This window comes from Colius striatus, chromosome 1 (genome assembly GCF_028858725.1).
Source record: "Colius striatus isolate bColStr4 chromosome 1, bColStr4.1.hap1, whole genome shotgun sequence".
NCBI lineage: Eukaryota > Metazoa > Chordata > Aves > Coliiformes > Coliidae > Colius > Colius striatus.
This window is the reverse complement of record NC_084759.1, coordinates 79,894,901-79,917,903: the sequence shown is the minus strand read 5'-3', so window position 1 is coordinate 79,917,903 and position 23,003 is coordinate 79,894,901. Positions and strand designations below refer to the sequence as shown.

Below are 23,003 nucleotides of genomic sequence, written 5' to 3'. Positions count from 1 at the left end.
GGCTTCCCTTCTAGCAGTTCCCCACACAATATTACCATTACATGTTCACAATTTGATGTGCTGTCTGGGTTAAACTGAATGTTACTTTCACGGAGACTATATGATTCAATTGGTATTTTCTTATTACTTTCAAAGACATGAAAACTCAGATGTAGCCAATAATTATGCGTATGTGTGTTTCTCTTTTAGTGGAGGCGATAGTGGAGTTTGACTACAAAGCTCAACATGATGATGAGCTGACGATCACTGTAGGTGACATAATCACCAATATCAAGAAAGATGATGGAGGATGGTGGGAAGGACAGCTCAAAGGCAGAAGAGGTTTGTTCCCTGACAACTTTGTAAGAGTGAGTACAAAGTGGAACTGTTCTTGTGTTGTGTGTATATGTTTTGTGTACTGTACAGTTCAGGCTAATTATCAGCCTTTTTATCATAATATTTCTTATATCCAAAGCCATAATATGTAGACTGTGCTATTGATGCTATGTTACAAAGAAAAGATTACTCTCGTAGTTTTGATATCCTGAAAATGAAATAGCTACTCCTACATTTCTCTGCTATTCAGTGATTGTTTGACTGTGGTCTGGGAATGAAGTGATTATTCTAGTACAACTTATGTGTCATGGCATTTGCAGTATATTCTCTTCTCTGTAACTATGCTTCTTCTCTATAGTGCTTTCTTAGGCTTTGTAGAAGGTTTTTGCGAATATTTACTCCTGGCTAAGCTAGCTGATAATAATTAAAGTGGATTCTTCCCAACAGTTGCCTGTGAAAATTTAAAATCTATTAAATGGTTACTTTGTATTTCATGTAATATACCAAATAACTTCCAGTAATACTGGTTTTAGGAAAGCCATTTGAAGTTGTAGAAATATATATAGTTTTTACTGGGCATCTGCGTGCACATGCATATATCTGCCTGTATGAGGTTAGTTAATAGTACTTCTGAGCCTCCTTGATTTGCCATTGCAGACCTAGGCTGCTAGTTTCCATAAACCTCCATAAACTTGGCTCTCCACTGTGGAAAAGAGAGTGAGAGCTACAATAAATTACATAAATAGGTTTTATGTTAATCTGCTACTACAGCTTCGGGGACTTTCCAAGGCTATAAGTATCTTTTTTTTCCTTCTTTTTCTTCATCTAACTGTGTGACCCTGCCATGTGTTTAGGCATATGCACATGAGGAAATAATTTACTTTTGCTTCAGTAATGCTGTATATGTCAAGGTAATTTGGGGAAGTGTTTTGGCTGTGAATTTAGCAAGTCCACAGTGGTGGGTGGGGCACACATGTGAGCCTCAGGTATTCCAGTAGGGACAAATATATGTCCTAATCCTTTTTCTTGTCACTACTGAGAGGAAAGCTCTGTTTCTGTCAGGTCTCAGTGATTAAGAGGAAGTAACAGCCTCAACAAGATGAAAGGGAGTAGAGGAGGGAAATGGATACTGTTTCTTCTTAGCCTCTTAAAATCCACACTTTAGGGTAGGGAGAGGAAACTAATTTGGGATTCCTGTGACAAGAGCAGACTTCCTCTAAGTTTTCTCCTGGCTGATATTTTAAATCTACTGATAATTTTAGGAGATGGTGTATTTTATGTTCAAAATAAGTGCAGAGTATTATTTTGTTATGAAAGTTTGCAAGTTCTCTTCTTAGTACCTATTTTTAAGGCCTGTTCTTTCAAAAATAACTTCACATTTTGTCATTCTGAAGATAAATAGCTTTTTTCTCATATAAAATTCTAAAGCAACAGTAAGAAATGTTTTGAATTTCATGTTCTCATAAAGTATCATCACCTGCTCTTTTTTTAAAAAAAGAAAGAAAATCAGCATCCAGGGCTGTTTTCTAAAGAGCTAAAACCTGCATTAAATTCTTCTTTATCCTCAGCTTGAATGCAAAGCCAAATATGTTTTTCATAGTTGAGCGTTCCCTCTATAAATCATGTAACATAGAGTGGTAGGTACAAATTACCTAAAAGTATAGTTAGTTTGTGAATGTCTTGAATGAAAACCTTTGTGTTAATTTTTTCTGGTGTAAATCTACTTGCATCTAGAGGGTCACAGTCAAACAAAATAGCAGTCCAGTAAGAAAGCTTGTTGAACAGAATAATCATTCTGTCCACTAAGATTATAAGTAATTGTAAACTTTCAGTTATGGAATTTTTTTTAACAAATTCATGCAGAGTTGAGCTCACCAGCAATCACATACCCTATTGCTATTCTGTTTTGTCAGCAAGGTAATTGAGAGAAAAGTGAAAAGGGATGCTATAGAGATGAGTGGTGGAGCTGAATGCAACTCCAAATTCTCGTTGCTTATCAGAATTGTTTGTAAGACTAGTTACTTAAGAAAGTTAGCCAGAGGTGAAAATCACTAATAAAATTCTTGAGGTACTTTGCATTGTGCCTTTAACTGGAGGGAATAATTTCTTATGGAAAAGAGCTTTTCCTTCCTGTGATTTGATTTTCTTTTGAATAAGTTTATGATGATATACCGAAGAAATTGTTAGATTTTGTAAAAATTAAATGTTTGGACTGAATTGAAACCACTGAGGTAACACAGTAAAGAGGCCTGAGTGATCTCTGTTAGCATTGGTTCGTAGATTCTAGAGATGCGGTTTGATGACAAAAGAGTTTGGGAGAAAGGGTACACAAATCTGAAATGGAAAAATTAGGGAAATGCAATATATTGGAATGTTTATGCAAAGACATTGATACGAAGTGTTGCTTAAAAAACGAAAATAAAAATCTTAAGGGAGAACTACGTTGTGAGTGTGGAAAAGACTTTTGGAGTTGCCTGCAGCAAAAGTGGTTTTAGATTTCATGGAATAAGTGCAGTTTAGGAGACCAGTGAAGAAGAGTTTTCTGAAGACAGATATGAGAAAGAAAGAGGAAAGGGGAGGTATGTGGTACATGTGCAATTAGTTTTTTTGAGGGGACTTTCACTGTGAAGTTATATCAGAGGTACTTCCTGTTCTTGAATCTGCAAAACAACTGCTCTGAATTTTATGTATCCTATACATATAGACAAGAAAAAACGGAGATTCATACCCTTCTTATGCTCTGCAATTCAATATGCAAGGTGTAACAGAAAAGGTATTTGAAACTTTCTGATTTCCCTGCTTATTAGTCTGCAGTTAATCAGTTGTAAGATTTTCTGAGTGGAGTTTGTATACATATGAGAAAATTCTTTGGTCCTTCTTTAAGATCTAATTTACCTCTGGCCTTATCTACTTTTGTTAGAGATACTGGTGCTGAATTTATCATAAGAAATGTATGAAGGATGTGTCTGGTTGTTGTCTTTTTCAGTTTTCTTTCATTTTTTCAGGTAGAGAAAGAGAAGTGTAAGTGGAGAATTACCTACTGTTCCTGATTTTACTCCTCAGCTATGTAGTGAAGTTAGTAGAAAAATAGGAGGTAGTTGGTGTGATTCAGTATTGTTCATTTGCATGATATAAAGTTGGTTTTTGATACATTTCTAGCTTGAAGACATCAAGGGGAAATCACAAATCCTTACTTTTTTAACTAGAAAATAAAGTAAACGTGGATGTAGTGCAGTATATTAGGAAAATGGCATTAGGAGAAAGATGGGAGGCTTTTGACTTTTTCTCGTTTTATTTTAACAATCTCCTTGTGTAAAACTGTGCTTGTAAGTGTGACAGCATCCAAGACAGTTAGATTTTGCTGATAGCAGACGAAGATCTAGAAAGCAGGAAACTGTGGTGCAGAGCCATGCTTGCTGGTTTTAATTTACAAAACAAATTCTGTATGCAATTGGATGGTGTTATACTGGTAAACTGAATTTGCTGCGTGTGACAGCCTTAAGGCTTGTCGTACTCCAGAGGATTGCCAACATTACTAGCAGAATTGGGGAGGTAAATTTATTTTAAAATTAGAAAGAAATACGGCAATGGTTGTTTTTGAAGCTGAGGTATATATAGCTTGGACTTTATGATCAATGAAACAGGACAGGGGCTTTGTGTTACTGTACTACTGCCTCAGGTCAGAACAGCAACCTGGATTTCTTGTTATACAAGCAGAATACAGTCTTTAAGTAGTGCAAATTAGTTGTAGGATGTCAGGGATGTGCATGCTGAAGCAGAAGTACATAGTGGAGATCCTTATCTGTTGCTTGTCATTTACTTTTCTTCTCAGTATGTTTTATTTGTTTTTAATCTTCACGACCAGCCAGAGGAGGGATTGCAGGGGATTGTGAGCAAAACACAGAGTGATTCCTTGCTGAGACCCTTGTGCGTGTTATACACTCCATATTCCCCTACACATCCCTATTAGTGCTTTCCTAAAACCATTCATGGTACTGAGCCTGTGCACATTCAGGGGCCCCTTTACAACTGTGGTTTGGCTCCTGGGAGGGTGAAAAGAATATTCCCCATGTCCTAGAACACTTTCGTTTTCTGCAATAGCTTCTGCTTCTCTGGCCCTCCAGCTGCTGCTTGCTACCACTTCTGTTGTCCTTCCCTCCTGCTTTGCCACTGCACTCTCTGCTCCTGCTGTGCCTACCTTTGCTCCGTGGCTCATAAGTTAGTGTTGCCTTTGCTACTCTCCTTATGTCTCTGAATGCTGTTAATGAAGTTGATATCTGGGCCAGCTTTGCCTGAGTAGCTGTTTCTGAAGGTTGTGGCATCTGCTGAGGTACAGAGGTTGTATGCAGGCTAGGGAAAGCAGTTGTTTTTCTGTCTGTACCTGAAAAGATAACTTTTATGGGTCAGCGAATTTTTACAGGGTTTTTTTTTTTTGCATATTTGTCAGGAATTTGCAATTCAATTAGTGAACTTTTTCACTGGAAATCTTGCTAGAATACCGTCTACATATTTGTTCTTAGGAAGCGTTTTAAATTGTGACATCCTAAGTGTTATGTCATCCTGGGAATGAGAATCAGGAGTACTAGTTTCTTGTTCCAAGTTAAGGATATGGCTACTAAACTCTATCCTTATGGTGAAATACAAGGCAATATAATTGGTGAAAGAAACTTTCAGATATCATGTGAAAACGTCTCTGAGCTTTTGTTTCTGTCAACAATGATTAGGATTTTGTGGGGAGAAACATAGCATCACTGATGTCTTACTGTTTATTATTGCTGCTGTTGTTACTCTTGCAGTGGTGAAAGCAAAACTAATAAAGCAAAGTCTTTTGCCCTCTCTCAGCCCATCTGCCCCACAGACACAGATCCACCAGTATGGTCTTGTGCCAGTCACTAATCTCTGAGTTGGAAGCATCTGCTTTTCTAAGGGAATTCAGCACAGAGTGGCAGCAGCACTCCGGGCTGTCCTGGATGCCCAAGGCATGATTACCAGTAACGTCACGCCTCAACCTGTTTGTCTGGCTTCGGAGGAGGAGGTGAGGGAGCTCCCAGTGAGGCGGCTACCCTGGGTGTTTGGCCTGGAAGTGATGTGAGACTCCCTGGCAGTGACAGCAATTCTTTCCCATTCCCTGTCACAGGGAACTGATGATATTCTCAGGTGGATGGAAAGGGTGCAGTGCTCCCTCCGTGCCAGCAGAATGGATCCTGTATGTTTGTCATGGGGTGTGGTGTTGGCTGTCCCGTGGTGATCAGTTTATTGGATATGTTTTGATGCCAGGTTTTGAGAGGGGAATTACTGGGAGGGGAAGGGGTCGGGGTTAGTGTGTCGAATGGAGAGGAAAGGATTGCTGTTTGGGGCTGTCAGCTGTTGGGTGTTTTGTGGGAAGCGGTATGTGTGCATTTTATGAACTATGAAAAAGTGAGAGAGTTTTAAATATATGTGGCAGTTATGTAGTGGACATACGCTAACATGAAGCTTCAGTATTAAGGTTTTTATTAGCTTTTGGTGACTAGTACTTTATATTGCAGCAAGTTATTAGTACAAAGTAACCTGAAAAGGCAATGGCTTAATTGTCAGTATATATAGATAGAACTGGTGAAAACTGAGGAGTTTGAAACCAGAATGTATTGCTTTTCATTCTTTAATATGCATTGTAATTGCTGATGTTTAAAAAAACCCCAAAATAAGAAATATTGTTATTTAAATATGCATAATATTATTTCACTGACAGTGTTCAGTGTAGATTGTATAAGTCAATAGACTAAGGAGAGTCAGCTATTTTCTCTTCTTGCTCAGGTTTGTCTATTCTTAAGAAAATATCAGTAGAGTATTTCTATTTCAAATGTGCTGTTGTTTAAGTTATAAATTTTAAATTTATATCATTTTCTGCTAAAAAGGAAGCTAAATACTTTTCCCACCTCTTCCTGAGTCTCCAAGCCATGAAAAGGAGGGGAACCTAATCAGAGATTGAAACAAACACAGAATGTGCTATCTAGAAGTTGTATTTTCAAAGACAGAACTTCTTTAGGGCTGTAATACCATAATTCTTTAAAGCAGCTTCAATTTCTTCACAATTTATTTATATATTATTATTATTATTATTATTTGAAACTGCATATTTGTTATGCAGGGAAGTCAATGTATTTTTGGCAATAGCTTTGTAAAGTAGTTTCCATAAAGATTTAAGGAATGGGGAGGATTAGGTGTTTGATGGCATTTCTCCAGCCTAGTTCTAAAAGATTGGGAGACAAAGACCTGACCTTGTACTTTCTCTTCCCTGAACTCAGTTTCTTTTTTCTTTTTTTCTTTTCACTGACAACTTTCCAAGCTCCATATGTCTGTATTTTCTCCATAGCTTGTTTATGTATGAGTAGATATGTTAGTAATCTATGTATTTCGGTGTGATTCATTTTTACACTTTTTCTGGCAATTGTTTCACTGTTGGAGCAGGTTGCTGTGAGAAGCTCTTCACTGTAGGTAAGATCTGCAGAGGTGCCTAGGAGCATTTGCATACAAATGTCTTGTAAAACGTATTTCTACAGTTCTGGATTTACAGAGGCTTCAACTGTGTATCTTATTTTTCCTAACAGGAGCAAAATCCTCATCAGAATTCTTCAAACACAGTAACAGAAAGCACAAGGTCCTAGAAACTGAATTGCAGTTGAGTACTGCTTCTGTTTGATGCTAACATGAGAATATCTGCTCATACTTCTTGCAATTTAATTATGTAGCCCTGAGATAGATTCCCTTGAATTTATGGAACATTAACTGATTTTGATTCTTTTTAATGTCCATTTGCAAAAATGGATATAAGAGAAACATTATTGTAAATGCTTGTGGTGTAACTACAGCATTTGATATTCATTAATTGTGAAAGATTGTGCTTGCATTCAAGCTTGGTCTGCCAAATATTCCATTTACTCCATTAGAACAATCCAAGCTGCATCTGGGCTACATCTACTGATTGTCTTTCAGTTTGTGTTACTTAGATGTTAAGTAACATTAACAGTAAGTAAGAATAAAGATGAAAGCAAGAGGGACATGTAGGAAAAATTTGGGATTGTAAGACTAGCTGTTTTAACTGCTGCTGTCATGACTTAATGATACTATTTAGTTCTGAATATTCCCGTCCTGATCAAACACTGTAATTTATTAATACTGAGTATATGTGCATATGTCGGAGCTTGTTGGTTTTTTTATTTGTTCCAGTTTTCTTTGTTGCTTTGTGGTTTTACTTGTATGTATAGAAGTACTGTTTTTTTTCCCCTGAAGTATCATTTAACATCTTTCATGTTTTTATAAAGAGCATATCAACTGGAATGGAAAACTATTGGCATTATTTGCTCCTGGAAGTAGTATTTGACTAATTAGGTATCTTAATATTCAGTGTCTGTAAGTGTTGCAGTTCTCTCCTAGAATCTTTTGAGAACTACTTGGGAAGCTGTTGGTGGAGACAGAGTCGTTAAAGGGACCGTCCTGCTGTCACTTGGTTATTTACTCTACTAGAATTTCACTGGTACTGTTAGTAAAATATAATATGGCAGAGTATATGTCCTGGTTTTGGCTAGACAGAACAGCACATGTTGTTCTTTTCAGAGTTGGAAAGAGACTAATATATGTCTCTTAATTCTCTTTTTTTTTGGCCCTGTTACAGCCATATGAAATATATTATTGTTTATATATAGACTTGGTAGTCATTCAGTTACCCTCAGAAAAGACAAAGGTGCAAGTAAACTACCGTCACGTAATAGGATGAATTACTCTGGCTTCAGACTTATTCTTCAGTGACAGATACTTAGTGATGATGGCTGTGGCGGGAGATGGTGAGAGATGGAAGGGAAGAAACAAGTAGAGCATACATTTTAAAAAATAATATTGGTATCTCCCACCCTTGGAGGAAGGAACAAGGCAAACCTGTCATCTTTATGGAAAGGGGTAATAGCTTCTGCTTTTATTCATTCTATTTTTTTTGTCTTCTTTTCTTGCAAAGGGGATGGGGGGGTGGGAGTGTGTCTGGGAATATTAAGATAAATGCACCACAAGTCATTCAGCACTGTGCTAGATGTTGAGTGTATGTATTTGCTGCTTCACAAATCCTTGGTTATTTCATTTCCCACTGCATGGAGATTCACTGTGCCTTTGAAAGATTCATTTACTGCTTGTTCTTCCAGAGAACTTGCATTTGCCTTACAGACGCTATAGGCCACTGTCATCAAAACCCCTTAAAAACATTCTTCTGGCAGAAAACAACTCTAAACCAGAAACTTCTTTCCTAACTTTCATGACTGCTTATAGTTACAAGTTACTGCTATTATTTTGACTCTTTTGTGATAACCAGCTTAGCTTAAGACTTGGTTTCCATTTTAGACATGCTTAAGTGAGTTTAGGTGATCTGATTTATTTGTCAGTATTTGCTTATTAACTAGTAGCACAAAGAAAATAAAATTCATTTTTATCATTTTGGATTAAAAATATTCTCTTCCTACTTGATGCCAAGAGCATTATATCATCCAGCTTTACTTTTGCCACCTGTGTTTATCAGCTTTTTGGTTTCTTGAAGGGGTTCTTTTACATTTCTATGTCCTCATTCCAAACTTCCCTATCATGCTGTACCCCTGGACCCTGCCAGCATGTGAGCAGCCTGCCCACTTTACTATACATTGTCATGTTTTCTCCCTTATGTAGCCGTGGCACTTTAGGTATGTGGTTCACACACTGTCATCAGCAGTTGCCAAATCACTGACCCAATGAACACCTGCTAACTATAGACAGAAGAAGGTTAGATGCAAGTCTTAGTGTTTTCTTTCTCCTTCCCTAATGTCCGGTGTCTTAGTTTTATTGTACTATTAAGTACAAAAACAAAACATAACCTGTTCCTCCTTTAAAAGTCTTTCTAAGATGACCTGACTTACTCTCCTTTCAGGATTGAATTAGGCAACTATAGATGGAAAAATGCCTACCACTTCAACTATCTTGAATTAAAAATGCCTAAAATTCACCTACCAAAGTGCTGCATACATGTTTCAATGTAGATTTCAGCAAATTTTTTAACGCTTCACTTCTGTTTTAGAGGAGTCTGCTTCTAAAATTTAGTTGAATATTTTCTGTACAATTTATTTCATGGAAAAAAGTCCTTGCAACAACCTGAAATATACTGTTGCACATGTACAAAAGGACATATGCTAAGTTGTTTTCTACTGTTCCCACACAGCTTCTTCATTTTTTGACCTTCAGTTGATTCGTAATGCTCTGTGGTGTACTTTTATTTACCTTTCTTTGTGACACCTATAGTTTCAAACTGAAAGCACCTGAAAGCCTACAGTTGTGAATTTAAGTTTGTTAGTTCTCGTGAATAGATTGTCAGAAATAATGACAGTTAGTTGAAAACCAAAACCTGGTTTGTTGCTGATACTTTGTAAAGGTATAGAATGCTAAAGCTAAGCTAAAGTTCTGGAAGGAGTTAAAATTTATTTTACCTTGCTGTGCGATATCTCCAGTATTTTTCTCTGCAGAAGGAAAGCTCACATGTACTTTGAAACCTCTTTAACTGAACAGCAATGAGGCAGATCCTTTTAAAAACTATTGTACAGAAATAAATTCTGGATACAAGTAGTTCACTGAAGTTGATGGAACGACTAGGAGGATACAACTGCTTACCTACACCAGTTCTTCCAGGATTGAGCACTGCCTTTCATAGTCTTTAGTTGCTCTGCAATTAAGGCAATTCTTACCACTTCTGTCCTGTCAGCCTATGTGTTTTTAGTGGGTCGTTTGAACTTCTGAAGCCTTTCAGACAATGTGAGTCTAGGCAAACTGTCTGTTGGAATATCAGAGGAATATTTTGAGTAAGTGGTGAGAGAGAAACGCCTCATTAAACTGTAAAGTAAAAGTTCTTTTTAAAAAGTAAAATCTCTTTTGAAAATGTTTTCAGCAATGCCTGTGTATGCATGTAGTAGACACACATAATGTATATGTGTGATATGCAGAAAGAGACACTAAGTCTAAAACCAGAACATACAAGTTTAAAGTATCAGAAATTAAAGGGATTTCTGTTTACAAAATTCATTCCTCCACTAAGCAATTGTATAACACTAATCTTTTATTTCTGAAACAGTTAATACAAGGAGGTAACAATGTCTGTTGCTTGCTCTTCTGAAGCTTTGTGACACTTGCAGTGACACTGTGTAATAATGTGATATAAATTTTTACCTTTTCATTGTTTCCTTAGTGAGTATTCAGATACTTTTACAGGGGTAATTTTTATTTCATCTCTTTAAAGTGGCTATACTCTACTTTTTAAGGTTCCTATGTTTCCATTAAAAGCTGCCCTTCTCTTCCCACTCCCCTACTCGGCAAATTCTGAGGCTTTTATTTTCTCATGAACTTGAAACTGGGCATATAAATTACAAGGCTGAAGAACTCCTTCAGTGCTTCCTTGCCTGGAATTACTTGTGTTGGTAACCTGCCTCTCCAGTCTGTGTACCATGTCCTTCTGCTGTCAAATTGCAGCTCCATGACACTCAACACTATAAAGAATGAGAAAAAATAGTTATTATACCTGCGTTAGAGAGTAATTCTTATTTGAAGACTGGTTATATTAGTGGAGGTTTTTTCAATCGTGCCTTTGAGCCTGTCTGTACTAAAATGAACTACTCAGCTCATACCATTGAAGAATGTATTAGGAGGGACAGACAGGGAAATGAGATTTGAGTTTTAACAGGCAACACCACCAACATTTGCTAATGAATGCTAACAGATGTATTTGTTTCCTACTGATGTTTTCAGGCGTTGGTAAAGTGAAAACAAGATTTCAGGGAGAGACTAAATTACCCTCTCCTACTACATTGTATTGTTGGAAAAATTGACTAAGCTCCCAGGCTCCATGTCCCTTCATCAAATCTGGCAACAAACAACAAAATTAAAGATAAATACTGGCTACAGGCAATTATATTTAGTTAAGGCCAGTTAGTATTAGCTGGTTAGACTGCTTGAGAGAAAAGGGATGTGTGCATCGTTAGAGCATGATATATATTAGGAGGAGGAGACTTGAACTTGAAATGGCATTATGACTACCATGCTGCCATTATACTGATACCATCATTTTATTGAGCTTCACCTCAAAGTAGCAAGTTTTCGCATCCTGCTGCTCTTGGGGAAATACACATAAACAGGTCTCATGAAAAGGTGTCACAAATAATGGTTTAGTGAAAATACAGAGCAATTAATTACAAGTGCTTTTCTAGGTGTACAAAAATACATCAAAATAGTACTAATTATTCAGTAAAGATTATTTTGTGTCACAAACATAATTCCTTGTTTTTTGTGATATTAACAGTTGCCAATTGAAATATTTTTTCCTTTTACTCTGAATGTGTGTAGATATTATCTGCTGCAAAAATACACAGCATAAGGTAATACCAACCCAAATTGTTCTACGTAAACGTTATGGTTGAGCAGCCTTGTTTGTGGTAGAAACTTGCATCTCTTTTTCTCTGTCTGTACCATCGTTCTTTATCTTTAAGAGTATTAGTATAATGTATTGCCAGAGAGCTTCTGCTGCAAAGCAGCTATATAGCGAAGCTTTGCTTCACAGACACCTAGTAAAACCACGTACAGCAAGTGACAGGCTGTACCAGTAAAAGCTCAATCAATTAAACCAGTTTTGCTGGGTAATGAAGGTAGGGGTTTTTTGCTGGTTCAGTTACAAATCACATCTGCAGCCTTCCTGCTCCAGCTGTGCTGGCAGAAGTCTGCAAGTAGGTACCATTTTAGGTACCTAATTTAGAAAATTCCACTCTGGTTGTTTCTAACATACATAGCACATTGTTGCAACTTAGCCTCTACCTTTTTTCCCTTCTGCTTTTGTGTCTTTTTTTTTTTCTTTCTTTCCATTCCCTCCATGGAATTTACAGCTGTGCCTCTTAGTTAAATGTAGCTGCTCTTGGATATAGTTACTAGCCACCTATCTTTCTATCCTATACATTTTCTGCACTCTTAGAAGACAGAAGTGATGTGAATTCTGATTTGAATTCTGTGAGTGGAAGTAGAGGGTAATTAATATACAGATTGAATTATCAAGTGCTAAAATAATTACAGAAGTGTAATTTGTGCAAGATACTAGAACAGTATTTAAGATTCAAACAGCTTTGTCATAAAACACTAGCATTATTTTTGTATTCAACTATTAGCAGATGAGACAGCTAGTAGGGAGTGATTGAACAGTTTCTTCAGCATATTTTTTAAGTGAAAGGGATACCTACAGGGTATCTGGAAGAACTTAAAATGAACCCATAGTAAGCTAACTCCACCATTCAGAGGATCACAGGAAATGTAGCTAAGGCACCAAATGACATTGCTTAAAATGTTAAAGAGGCGTTTCCGTGCGGTGCGAAAATCGTAGCTATGCTAGCACAAAACTGAAGGTGTGTTCAGTGGTGTGTTGCCTTGCAGCTCTGCTCTGCTGGGTGTGCTTATGTGCAGAGAGAAGAGCTGTGCAACTTCTACTGTGTTAGCTTGCTTTCATGCGAGTAGTAATGGTGTGACTAAGCAAAGTTTGAGGAAGCACAGGTTTGATCAAGAGAGAAAGAGAGCAAAGAGTAATAGACATGGCAGAAGCAGGCACGGGACGAATCACACAAATTCAGTAATTCCTTACAGTGTTGGTAAAAGCCGCATTCTAATATCTGTGAACTATGTGATGGATTATACAGGAGCTCCTTTAGGATCTTGTTCGCACCCTACTCCTAGCCTGTACCATTTCCTTAATTTTGCTGTTTCCAACTTAACTTCTTGGAAGTTGTTCAGCATAACATCTACACCTGAGTTTAGGAAACGTAACTTCTCAGGTATCAATTCTGCCACACTGCCATGTATTAAAGGTTATTGCGGACAAAGGTTAGTGTGGTTCTGGCCAAAACCACTGTCGTAGCATAGTTCCCCACAGGAAGATTAGATGCTCATATATATAGATAGATATATATATATATACACACACACAACATATGTTCACTGTTTTTTTTTACCACAGCTGACAGGATGTATATCTATTCTAAAGAACACATTTTAATCTGAAAAGTAGCATTTTAATCAAGGCTGTCAAAGAACGAATGCTGGAATTGCTTGGATAGTTATGTCTTACACAACTACATTTCTACTCCTTGACCTTACATGGATACTAGGTCTGTGATATGATTAATTGCAGAAGTAAAATTAACTTCATTTTCAGTGTTTTGTTTTTGAAGACCTGTTTTATTTTGTCAAATGTAATTTAGTAACTCTAGGTCACATTTGCTTCCACAGTAAAAAGCCTTCTCCCTTCTCTCTGTCTTTGCTGCAACCCAGCCTGATATCTGAAAAAAAAAAGTTTTCTTTTCATTCATATATCATAAAGGTAGACAAATCTGCTATAATGCCTAAACCAAAAGAAAATCCCAGAGGAAATAATTTCCAGATGGAAAATTTATTTTATCAAAAGGAACCTTGGGGGAGGCTCCTGGAGCCTAGCAGAAAACAAAAGTCGTTCATATGTTTAAGAAGGAAAAGGAGAAAAGAAGGAAACTGATGGGAGTAGTTAGCATGAATTTATGAAGGGGAAGTCAAGTCCAACCGATATGCTAACCTGCTGTGATGAGATCACTGACTTGGTGAAGCAAAGGAGGGCAGTGGACGCTGTTTATGTTGACTTCAGCAGTGCTTTTGATAGCATCTCCTGTATCATCCTCATTGACAAACTTACGAAGTGCAGACCAGGTAAATGGACGGTGAGGTGGATCAAAACCGGTCTGAAGTGCCAGGCAGCATGAGGTGCAGCTGAAGGCTGGTCACAGGCAGTGTGCCACAGGGGTGGATAATGGGTCTGGTGCAGCTCGGCATCTTGAGTAATGAGCTGGATGACAGGGCAGCGTGCACTCTCTGCAAGTTTGCAGATGCTATAAAACTGGAAGAGCGTTTGACGTGTTGGAGAGTCGTGCTGCCATTCAGAGAGGCCTCAGGAGGCTGGAAAAATGGGCTGACAGGAGCCTGATAAACAAAGGAAATGCCAAGTGCTGCCCCTGTAGAGGAATAAGTTCAGGCAGCAGAACAGGCTGGGGCTGAGTGGCTGGAAAGCAGCTTTGGTGAGAGGACACAGGGATCCTGGTGCACATAGTGTAGATCATGAGTGCCACAAAGTATGCTTGTGGCAAAGGAGCTCCCTGCTTCCTGGGCTGCATCAGGCAGAGCATTGTCAGGAGGCAGGTGGAGAGATGTGATCCTTCCTCTCTTCTCTTTTCTGGTGGGGCACATTGGGAGTGCTGTGTCCAGTTCAGGGTTGTGCCATGCAAGAAAGAGCTGGAGATACTGGAGCGAGTTGAGTGAAGAGCTGCGAATCTGGTTGGGGAATTGGAGCTTGTGACATCTGTGAGAGATGGGACTGATTAGCCTGGAGAAGAGAAGGCTCAGGGTGATGTTATCCATGTATGTGAATATGTGACGTGGTAGAGACATTAGGCTTATCTTGACAGTGGTCAGAGAAAAGAGGAGAGACAATGAGCATGTATTGAAATACAGGAGAATGCAAAACCATAAGGAAAGCTTTTTATTCTTATGGGTGATTGAGCACTGGAGTTGCCATCCTTTGAGATATTCAGAACGTGGCTGCATAAGGCCCTAATGCTTAACAAAAAATATTTTTGTGAAAAACCAGTCAAACACTGGAACAGATTGTCCAGAGATGATGTGTAGCTTTCATTCTTGAATGTAATTAAAGCCAGCTGTACACAGCTTTAAGTATATTGCTCTCAATGACCCTGCTTTGATCAAGGGGATTCGACTTGGTGATCTCTAGAGATGCCTTCCTGACTCAGACGTTCTGTGAGTCTGTAAAACAATTATTTTGATCACAGTACTTTGGCTCTATAGGGATTACTCCACTATGGAATAGTAAAGATGGATGTTATTTGAAGTGTGGAGGATAAGACTCTTGGCCCACCTGGAGGCTGTATCTTGTGAACAAGTGGTGCCTTTTCTGTATAATCAAGTGAAGTGTTGGTTTTAGTTTCCACTTCTAATTATAGCTAGTTATTTTTTTCTTTCAATAAGCAGCATTTTTCACACTCCAGTAAAAAATATGATGCCTTTCCCACTGCTTACACACACATGCACTTATGGTAAGAATGATGAAGGAAGTTTTAACATTATGAAGCACTTTAATAGGCTGGATGAACTCCAGTGCCTTTAGCTGATTTTTTTTTTTCTTCTGTTAAACTCTAGTTTTCTGTGGACCTTGCTTTTATGTGTATCCCGCTCTCTTCCTTTCTCACTGTATCCCACAACTTAAGTGACCTTTACCTGTGAAGAAGTGTATTAACTTATCTGCAAGTTGTGTAACCCTTCAAGAAAGTAGGTAGCTACAGAGAGAAGAGTATCCACATTGTGTGAAAGACAGTAATAAGAATTCAAGGCTTGTCTGATGTAAAAGAATCAATGGAGGAGAATGTTTAGAGGGAACTGTTGGAAAAACTTGCATACAAGAAGTAGAAATATTAATATTCAACCACAAGACACAGAGATGTTACTCTGAGTACCTTCCAAAAGAGTGTCTGATTAGCATGGGGATGTGTGTGTATAAGTATGGATTTATTTATAAATGAGAGAGTAAGAGCATGAGATTAATTTGGAAAATTATTGGTTCCTAGAGTTCCAGTCCCCTTACTCTTGCAGGGCCTGTATTTCACATTTATGAAGCTTCATTTTGTTTTTGGTATGCCCTAAATGTTGCTTAAGAACCTCTTTGATCTTGTGGTTAGAAACGTTCCTTCGTGCCTTATCCTAAGTTTATTAATGGCCAGTTTTTATGACTTGCTGTTGTGAAAGTACTCTCCTAGTAAGTTAAGATGACTTTTTGCTTTTCCCCCCCATAGTATTTCATCAATCCTGTTGGTCTTTGTGCTTAAATATCTCTGCTTGAGATATTGATGTGAGGTCGGCTCATATTCCCTTGAGAATATAAGCAACACTTTTCTGAATTTTATTTATAACACATGTTCACATGTTAGACACACAGGACATGATAAAGCATGATACATAGTATTCCAGATTAAATGTCAGTATTGCAGTGTATATTGACTTTGACTCATCTGTTATCTGTTCAATAATTTCCACTTACTTTCAGTAACCTGTATATCAGTTCATGAATCTATATTTGTAAAATGGACTTAAAACTCTCTGAAAAGCAAAATCTGCTTGTTGTTTTGAGAAACAGTAATTATTAGTATCTTTTCTTGGGTAGTCTGAATTGCTGTAACTTTGTCTCAAACTCAGTGGTTTTTTTAGAGGAGTGCATTAATTATTGGTTTGGATATGTTGATGCTATCATGATTGCTTTTGTTTCATTAGCTACTAGGTGTATGGTTTGGTCTTTTCTCTAAAATTTGCATAAATTGAATTTGCATAAATTCAAGCATGATCTGATGTAAGCAGAAACAGCATCTAGTTGCCTGTTTTCAGATTTGCATGCTAAAAGCAAAGCCAGTTAATGACAATATGTTTCTGATTTGAGTTTCAGATACTTCTTTATTTGGTATGATGATTCAAGCAGCAACTTGTTTGTGTGAACATAGTGTCCCTAAATGATCATGTAAATAGTGTGATCAGAGGATCTACTTGATGTTAGCTTTATGAAGCTTGTGGAAGAACTAGTGGTTTTGGTGAGGAGAGAATGCTACTTAATATGGAAATTATTTTACTCTCTAAAATGGAACTGCAACAATTGGAATGACCAACAGCTAGGAAGAGACTGTCTAACTGATTTCTGCTGTAAGTAAAAAGAAGAGATACTGTCATAATTTTGCTGCCTTTTTGCAAACCCTGTAAAAAGAATTGTGGAAGGAAATGTAACTGCCCTCTTCTCTTGAGGAGAGACTGACAAAAGCAATAAGGATGAGGTAAAGGCTGCAGCAGTTTATTGCAGAAGCTATTTCTACATCAGTTTTATAGCCATTTTGCTGAAATGAGAAGAGTAACTATTGCTGTACTTTACTGTCACAAATGACCTAACCCGGAGGACTTTTCCAGCTTAAAGAATGCAGCATAATGCGGTGAAAGCTGGTAACTCTTGAGGTGGTAAGATTCATCATATAGTGTGACAATGATCATCTTCGATGAGTATCTTACATTCTATAGGCACTCTTAGAAGCTGCCCTTTGTCAAGAGCAAAGCTCTTTTTTGTACTCCTTCATTACTTGAAAGGAAAAAAAAAAAGAGTTCCTGCCTACTCAGATGGGATGACCAGCTGACTCACAAAAGCATGAAACTTTACCATGTTTATTCAAGTATGATAGCCTGACATATCAAATGTGTTTTCTCTACAGTGTATTTCTACTTTAAAAGGTCATTGGTTAAGTAATAACTTTTTTTTTTTTAAAGACAGAGTTCGTGGAAAGATGATCAACGTGCTTTATTAAAACAGCATAAATCTGCAATAGATGAATTGACATTGCTAAAGCCTGAGACATAAGTTACTGGCATAGCTTCAACTACCGCTATTATGCAGTATATACTTCAGGGAATGTTTGTCTCAAGGGATATATAATGTCTTATGCTTCATGGATTTATCTTACCAATATTAGAGAAATGAGAGGAAGTGTTACAATTTTTTTTTCTTTAATTCCTGAACTTTTGTTAAAATTTTAAATCATGTAATGGTGGCTCATCATCTCCATACTCTTTTCATTTTGCACTTTTTAGAAAGGGTTTTTGAGTCTTTGCAGAGACTTTAGGGACTTACTACACTTCTGGAAAAAAAGTTCTTCTCAACTGCTAGAGCAGCTTGTTTTCAAAGGAGATAGCTGTATTAGCAGGGACATAGCATAGGTACAAATCAGAAATCTGGTTTTATGTTGTAACAGACTGAACCTGAGGGGTTTGGTTATTCTGAAAAGCATTCGTTTTTTATGAAATTTGTCACCATTGCAGAATGGAATAGGTTATCTTTGCACTTTCTTGGTTCTGAATGTGTTTCAGTCTTCAGAGGATGATTGGGAATTTGCTGCAAAAGTAGGAGTAGTGACCTCACCTGCAGTTTGGTTCCAGAGCACTCTGGTAGGTGCAGGCCATAGGAGGTTAGCTGTCTGGCTGCTTGGGAGCTTGTCTAAACCCCTCACAAGGCTCCTTGACAAGGCCACAGGTTGTGTTTTGTATCTGCACCCTGGGGAAAATGACCCCTAGCAAGACTGTGGGAATGGATTCTCTAACAAGTACAGCTTTATCAGGACAAGGAAGCAGTCTCTGGCAATCCCAAAAGATTACATTTCCAGCCTTAAACTGCAAACTTAATCACAAAGTTATGGTCCTAAAACTTGAAGCTGTAGTTTCAGGTCATGCCTATGATGCCAACTTGAACAGATGAGAAACCAGGTATAAAGTTTCCTATCCCTGACACAAAGGGGAAGATGAGATCACATTAGAGAAGCCTGTGGATCCTATTGCACTAGTTAGTATCTTTTCCCTTCTGATTTCATAGAGCACGGAAAACTACTAATAATATGCAGTATGTGCGTTTGCTTTTCTTTATTTTGAAACTCCTTCAAGTAATCTGTGAAGAAAACATCTTGAAATGCATAGTTTTTGATACTGAGTCTACTCTCATGGTTTATGAATTTGCTCTTGACTAAGAAACGTCATGAACCTTGGATGCCACCTGTTTGCCTCTAACTTCTTTTGAACTGTTTGATTGCTCGAAAGTGGCAAACATCTGGAAACAAACGTCTGGAAGTCCTCAACTACTCATAAAGCTTTTCACACGGTATGCCAGAGATGTATAAGATGTATTATTAGCTAGATTAGGTAGATGTAGGCCTTTCAGGGCCTTGGACACTTTGAACAATTTTTGGCACAAATTGTCCCCCAATCTGTGTCAAAAGAGTTCAGACATTTGTTTATTTGCCACTTTTTTTTGACTCTTGAGTATCATAGAATCATAGAATGGTACGGTTGGAAGGGACCTTTAGAGATTAACTAGTCCAACCCCCCTGCCATAGCAGGTCCACCTAGATCAGGTCACAGTAGCAGCTGAAGGAGCCAGAGTCGTTTATTGTTTTTAAAATGACTGTTCTCTTGCTCATGTTCAAGCTGAAGCTGCTCTTCAGAGATCTGGGGAGACACAGATGAGTCATTCTCCTCCCTCCCTCTGAGTTCTGCAGGAAGTTTCTTGCGCCTGATGGCTGAGCTCCTGAGACTTAAGGGGGAGCAAAGGGAGGCAGCTGGAGAGACTCTTAGAATTCATTGGAATACTTAAGCTTGCCATCAATGAAAATGATTTAAGAAAATTATAATTTTAATATATTTGCTGTTAAGAGCCACATTTTTAGAGCACTTAAGAGCTAGGAAATAATGATTCAAATTTGGGGAATAAGTACTAAGGAAGATAGGATCTCTCTTTGGTCTTTGAAATTATTAGAAAAGCATTTCCAGGCCTGGAAAACTACTATTTGATATTGTGGCTGCAATCCTGAGGCTCTAGACAGGAGTAAGCCTGTATTTTATTAAGCTGTGTGAACATGCACAATCACATCAGTCAATGAAAGGTTGATTGTTTTAAAATAATTGTCAACAGCTCTGTGACCTCATCCTTTGGTGTGAAAGAAGCCAAGTGGGTTTTAAAAAAATATTATTCACTGTTTTTTCTCTAAATGCCAATCAAAAAAAATTACAAATATTTCAACATGTAGGTGAAAAAAAGAGATGCTAAAGATTTAGGTAAATGAAGAACACATGAAAGGTGAAAGTAGAAATAATCATGGTCTCGCCTGTTGTCTTGTTTTGAATGCCAGTTCTGTCTAATGTCTGCCGTGGTGGAAGCAAGAGGGAAAAAGAAGTAGTAAGGTCATCTCTTGTAGATGCCTGAAGAAATCCTCAAAACCTGACATCTGTAACTATTATGCAACCATATATGTGACAGTTAGCCTTTGGGGTAGAATTTACTCGTAAGAAATCCCTTTGCCTGATTAGATTAATGCTGTAGACTAACTACGTACTAAAAGTAAATGTAACAATTCAAGCTGCACAAGCGTCTTTGTAAAATGGTCACATGTGCCACGTATGGTTGGTATGAATGACTCTCCTTGGCTTGCCTTTTGTAACTACTGTAATTTACAGCTAATGGGTGAGGTTCCTGCAAGAGGAATGCCTCTTCTTCCTTGCATTTAGGGAAATAATATACATTTTAGGTTGATAGGATAGGGATCTAGTTGCTAGGGAGTGATGTGAGGGTTTGAGAGGTTCTAGGAAGCCCAGACAGTATGTCTAGGTGTTGTCACAGTAAATCTTAAGTTGTATTTAGTATTTAAATGGACATAGCTTAGATGCTGCCAGCCTTAAATGCTGCCTACCTGCATCTGTGTCTAAGGCAGTGTTCCTGAAGAGACTGCAGTGGGACTGTGGTGGTTGACAGAGGATTGGTGTGCCTGGAGTGCTCTTGTCCTCATGTTGCCTTACTTGAAGTTGTAACTCAGGCCTGATGGCTTCAGGGGCCTGCTTTACAGTGTTGTGGGCTGGTGGTGAGAAGTGACTGCCATGTTTACTTGACCTTTCAACACAGTACTTGTGGATACACTAAAGTTTCTAGAAGTTGGTTTGGAAGTTTGTAGAAACTGCCTGAGAGTGTAATCTCCACAGTGGCGACCCGTGAGAGTTCCTTGTCTTTGTTTCTTCCCCTTCTCACTTCCTTCTCCTCCTCCTCTTCTGCTCTAGAGAAACCACTCCATTGGGAACTGTTTGAAACCCACTCAGAGTAGTTACCTCCAGCTAGCTTGTTCTCATCGTGGGCTGGCAGTCATCTGTAAATGCAGAGCAGTTGAAATTGAACTTGTGAGAAAACAAAGATACAGCCTTATGTTTGTCATAGAAGAGATGAAACATTTGAATACTGCTCTGTGTTAGATATCTGTACAAGAGAGAACACTCTGGTTGCCACAGAATGGGAATGTAATAATTGTATTTTTACAATTCCATTATTATTAATTTATGTACTTGATACACTTTTTCCTATTTTTCTTAAAAAGCAATGCAGCTGTTAAGTAACAGCGATGCAGACAGAGATAAGCATACCAGCATTCAACTGTGTTTTAATCTGAACTATGCTTTTTAGAAAAGCAAGATTTTTTTTTGGTTGGTTGGTTTTTTTTGGTCATATCATAGACAAATCAAAGTAATTTCATTGATGTTAGAAAGTATGTGTTGCTAATAAGTTTGAGTGCACATATTTCTCCTTGTTTGCCAGGGTAAAAGGGCCTTTTGGAACATTAGAACATCTGAATTCCAAATAATTTTTCTTTTTTTGATTGCATTTTTGAAATGAAGAAGAAGCTATACTAAAACCTGGTCAATGGTGCAGTGATGCAGCTGAGAAGTATTCATTAAAATAAAACAAGATGTACAAGAAGCCATTAACTCAGCCATTGAGGATTGTTTTAGTCAGCCCAGTCTTCTACTGTAGGAATGTTTTAAAGTAAATGAGGGCATAGGATCTTATGGTGTATTTTAAAGAAATTAAATCTAATTTTGAATGTATTCAGAACATACACTCCCTTCACTGTTCTTATCACCTGTTCTTATTCATTCCCTTCCATTGTTCTTACAGCACTGACCTAGTTTCAGTGTACTCACATAAGATGTGGAAGCTGCACTGTGAAGGGGGTTAACATTCTGGGTGCGGCTGGTTTTGTATACTCTTCTCTCACCCTCAGCTTTTACGGAAGTGATGTATTGGAAAGGCTTCAAGATGAGTGGAAGTGAATATTAACCTATGTCAGATGCATGAGTTCATAGTAGCCTTTATCAGTGTGCCTGTGTACTCAGGTGGGCAAAACAACTAGTTAAGATGGGGTCATGCTTCCAAAATCCTCTTTGCAAGAGAAAGAAAAGAATGATCAGTCTTGAACGAAAGATGAGATGTGGTTGTGATGAGAGCTGAAGCCCTTAGTCTGGAGTTGCAGGGCATCTATAAACAATGTGACTTAAACTGAGAGTAGTTTTATTTTACACATAAATAACATAAAATATCCTGAGTGTCTGGGAGTGGAGCATTAGGGCAAAAATAGGTATGAGGGTGGGCTGGTTGGAAGATGGATCAGCCAAAGTTGTGACTCCTGTTTAAGTGTTTCTTAGAAGTCCTATAAAGAAGACCTTTTGAAAATAATTTTGCAATCTAAAAGTATTCATTACAATAGTACCACAAAATGACTTACTTAACAGTGGAATGGCTTTGTGTCTTTTTTTCACCAGAAATGTACCCAGTAAATACTGAATGAAGCATACAATTAACCAGTTGTTTTGCAGAGTTGTCTATTGTGGGACCCATGTATCTTTTTCCTCATAGCAAACAAATGATGAATTACTTGTGGTTAATTTCTAGATCATGTTGCTTAAAGGAAGTCTGGTTGTTTTGGAACCACTTTGGTGCAATAAAAATGAAAGTTTTCAGTTGTGGTATATTGTACCAGCTTTTCTCCTGAATCGAAAGATTAACCAATTACAACTACTACGTTCTGTAGTTCCAAGGTAAGTCTTTTGTCTGGAGTAAAATCCTAGTCTCCACTCAAAATAATGCTACAGTTCCTATTTAATTCAATGGAAACAGGACTTCACCATTAAATATATCTATTCCAAATGCAAGTAGAACAATGATTAAACAGCAGTTAAAAACAGAACAA

The 23,003-nt window shown here is 37.8% G+C and overlaps 1 protein-coding gene across 2 annotated transcripts in view; it reads left to right on the top strand.

Moving 5' to 3' along the window:
* The window catches only part of SH3KBP1 (SH3 domain containing kinase binding protein 1), a 221,619-nt gene that overhangs the window by 24,865 nt on the left and 173,751 nt on the right, over nt 1-23,003 (top strand). Inside the window, exon 2 of one of the 2 annotated variants that reach the window (XM_061999392.1) lies at nt 190-347. In XM_061999392.1, coding sequence (XP_061855376.1) covers nt 190-347 — 158 coding nt within the window. Of the gene's footprint in view, nt 1-189; nt 348-23,003 lie in introns of those variants that run through there. The other variant, XM_061999401.1, reaches the window with a different exon arrangement.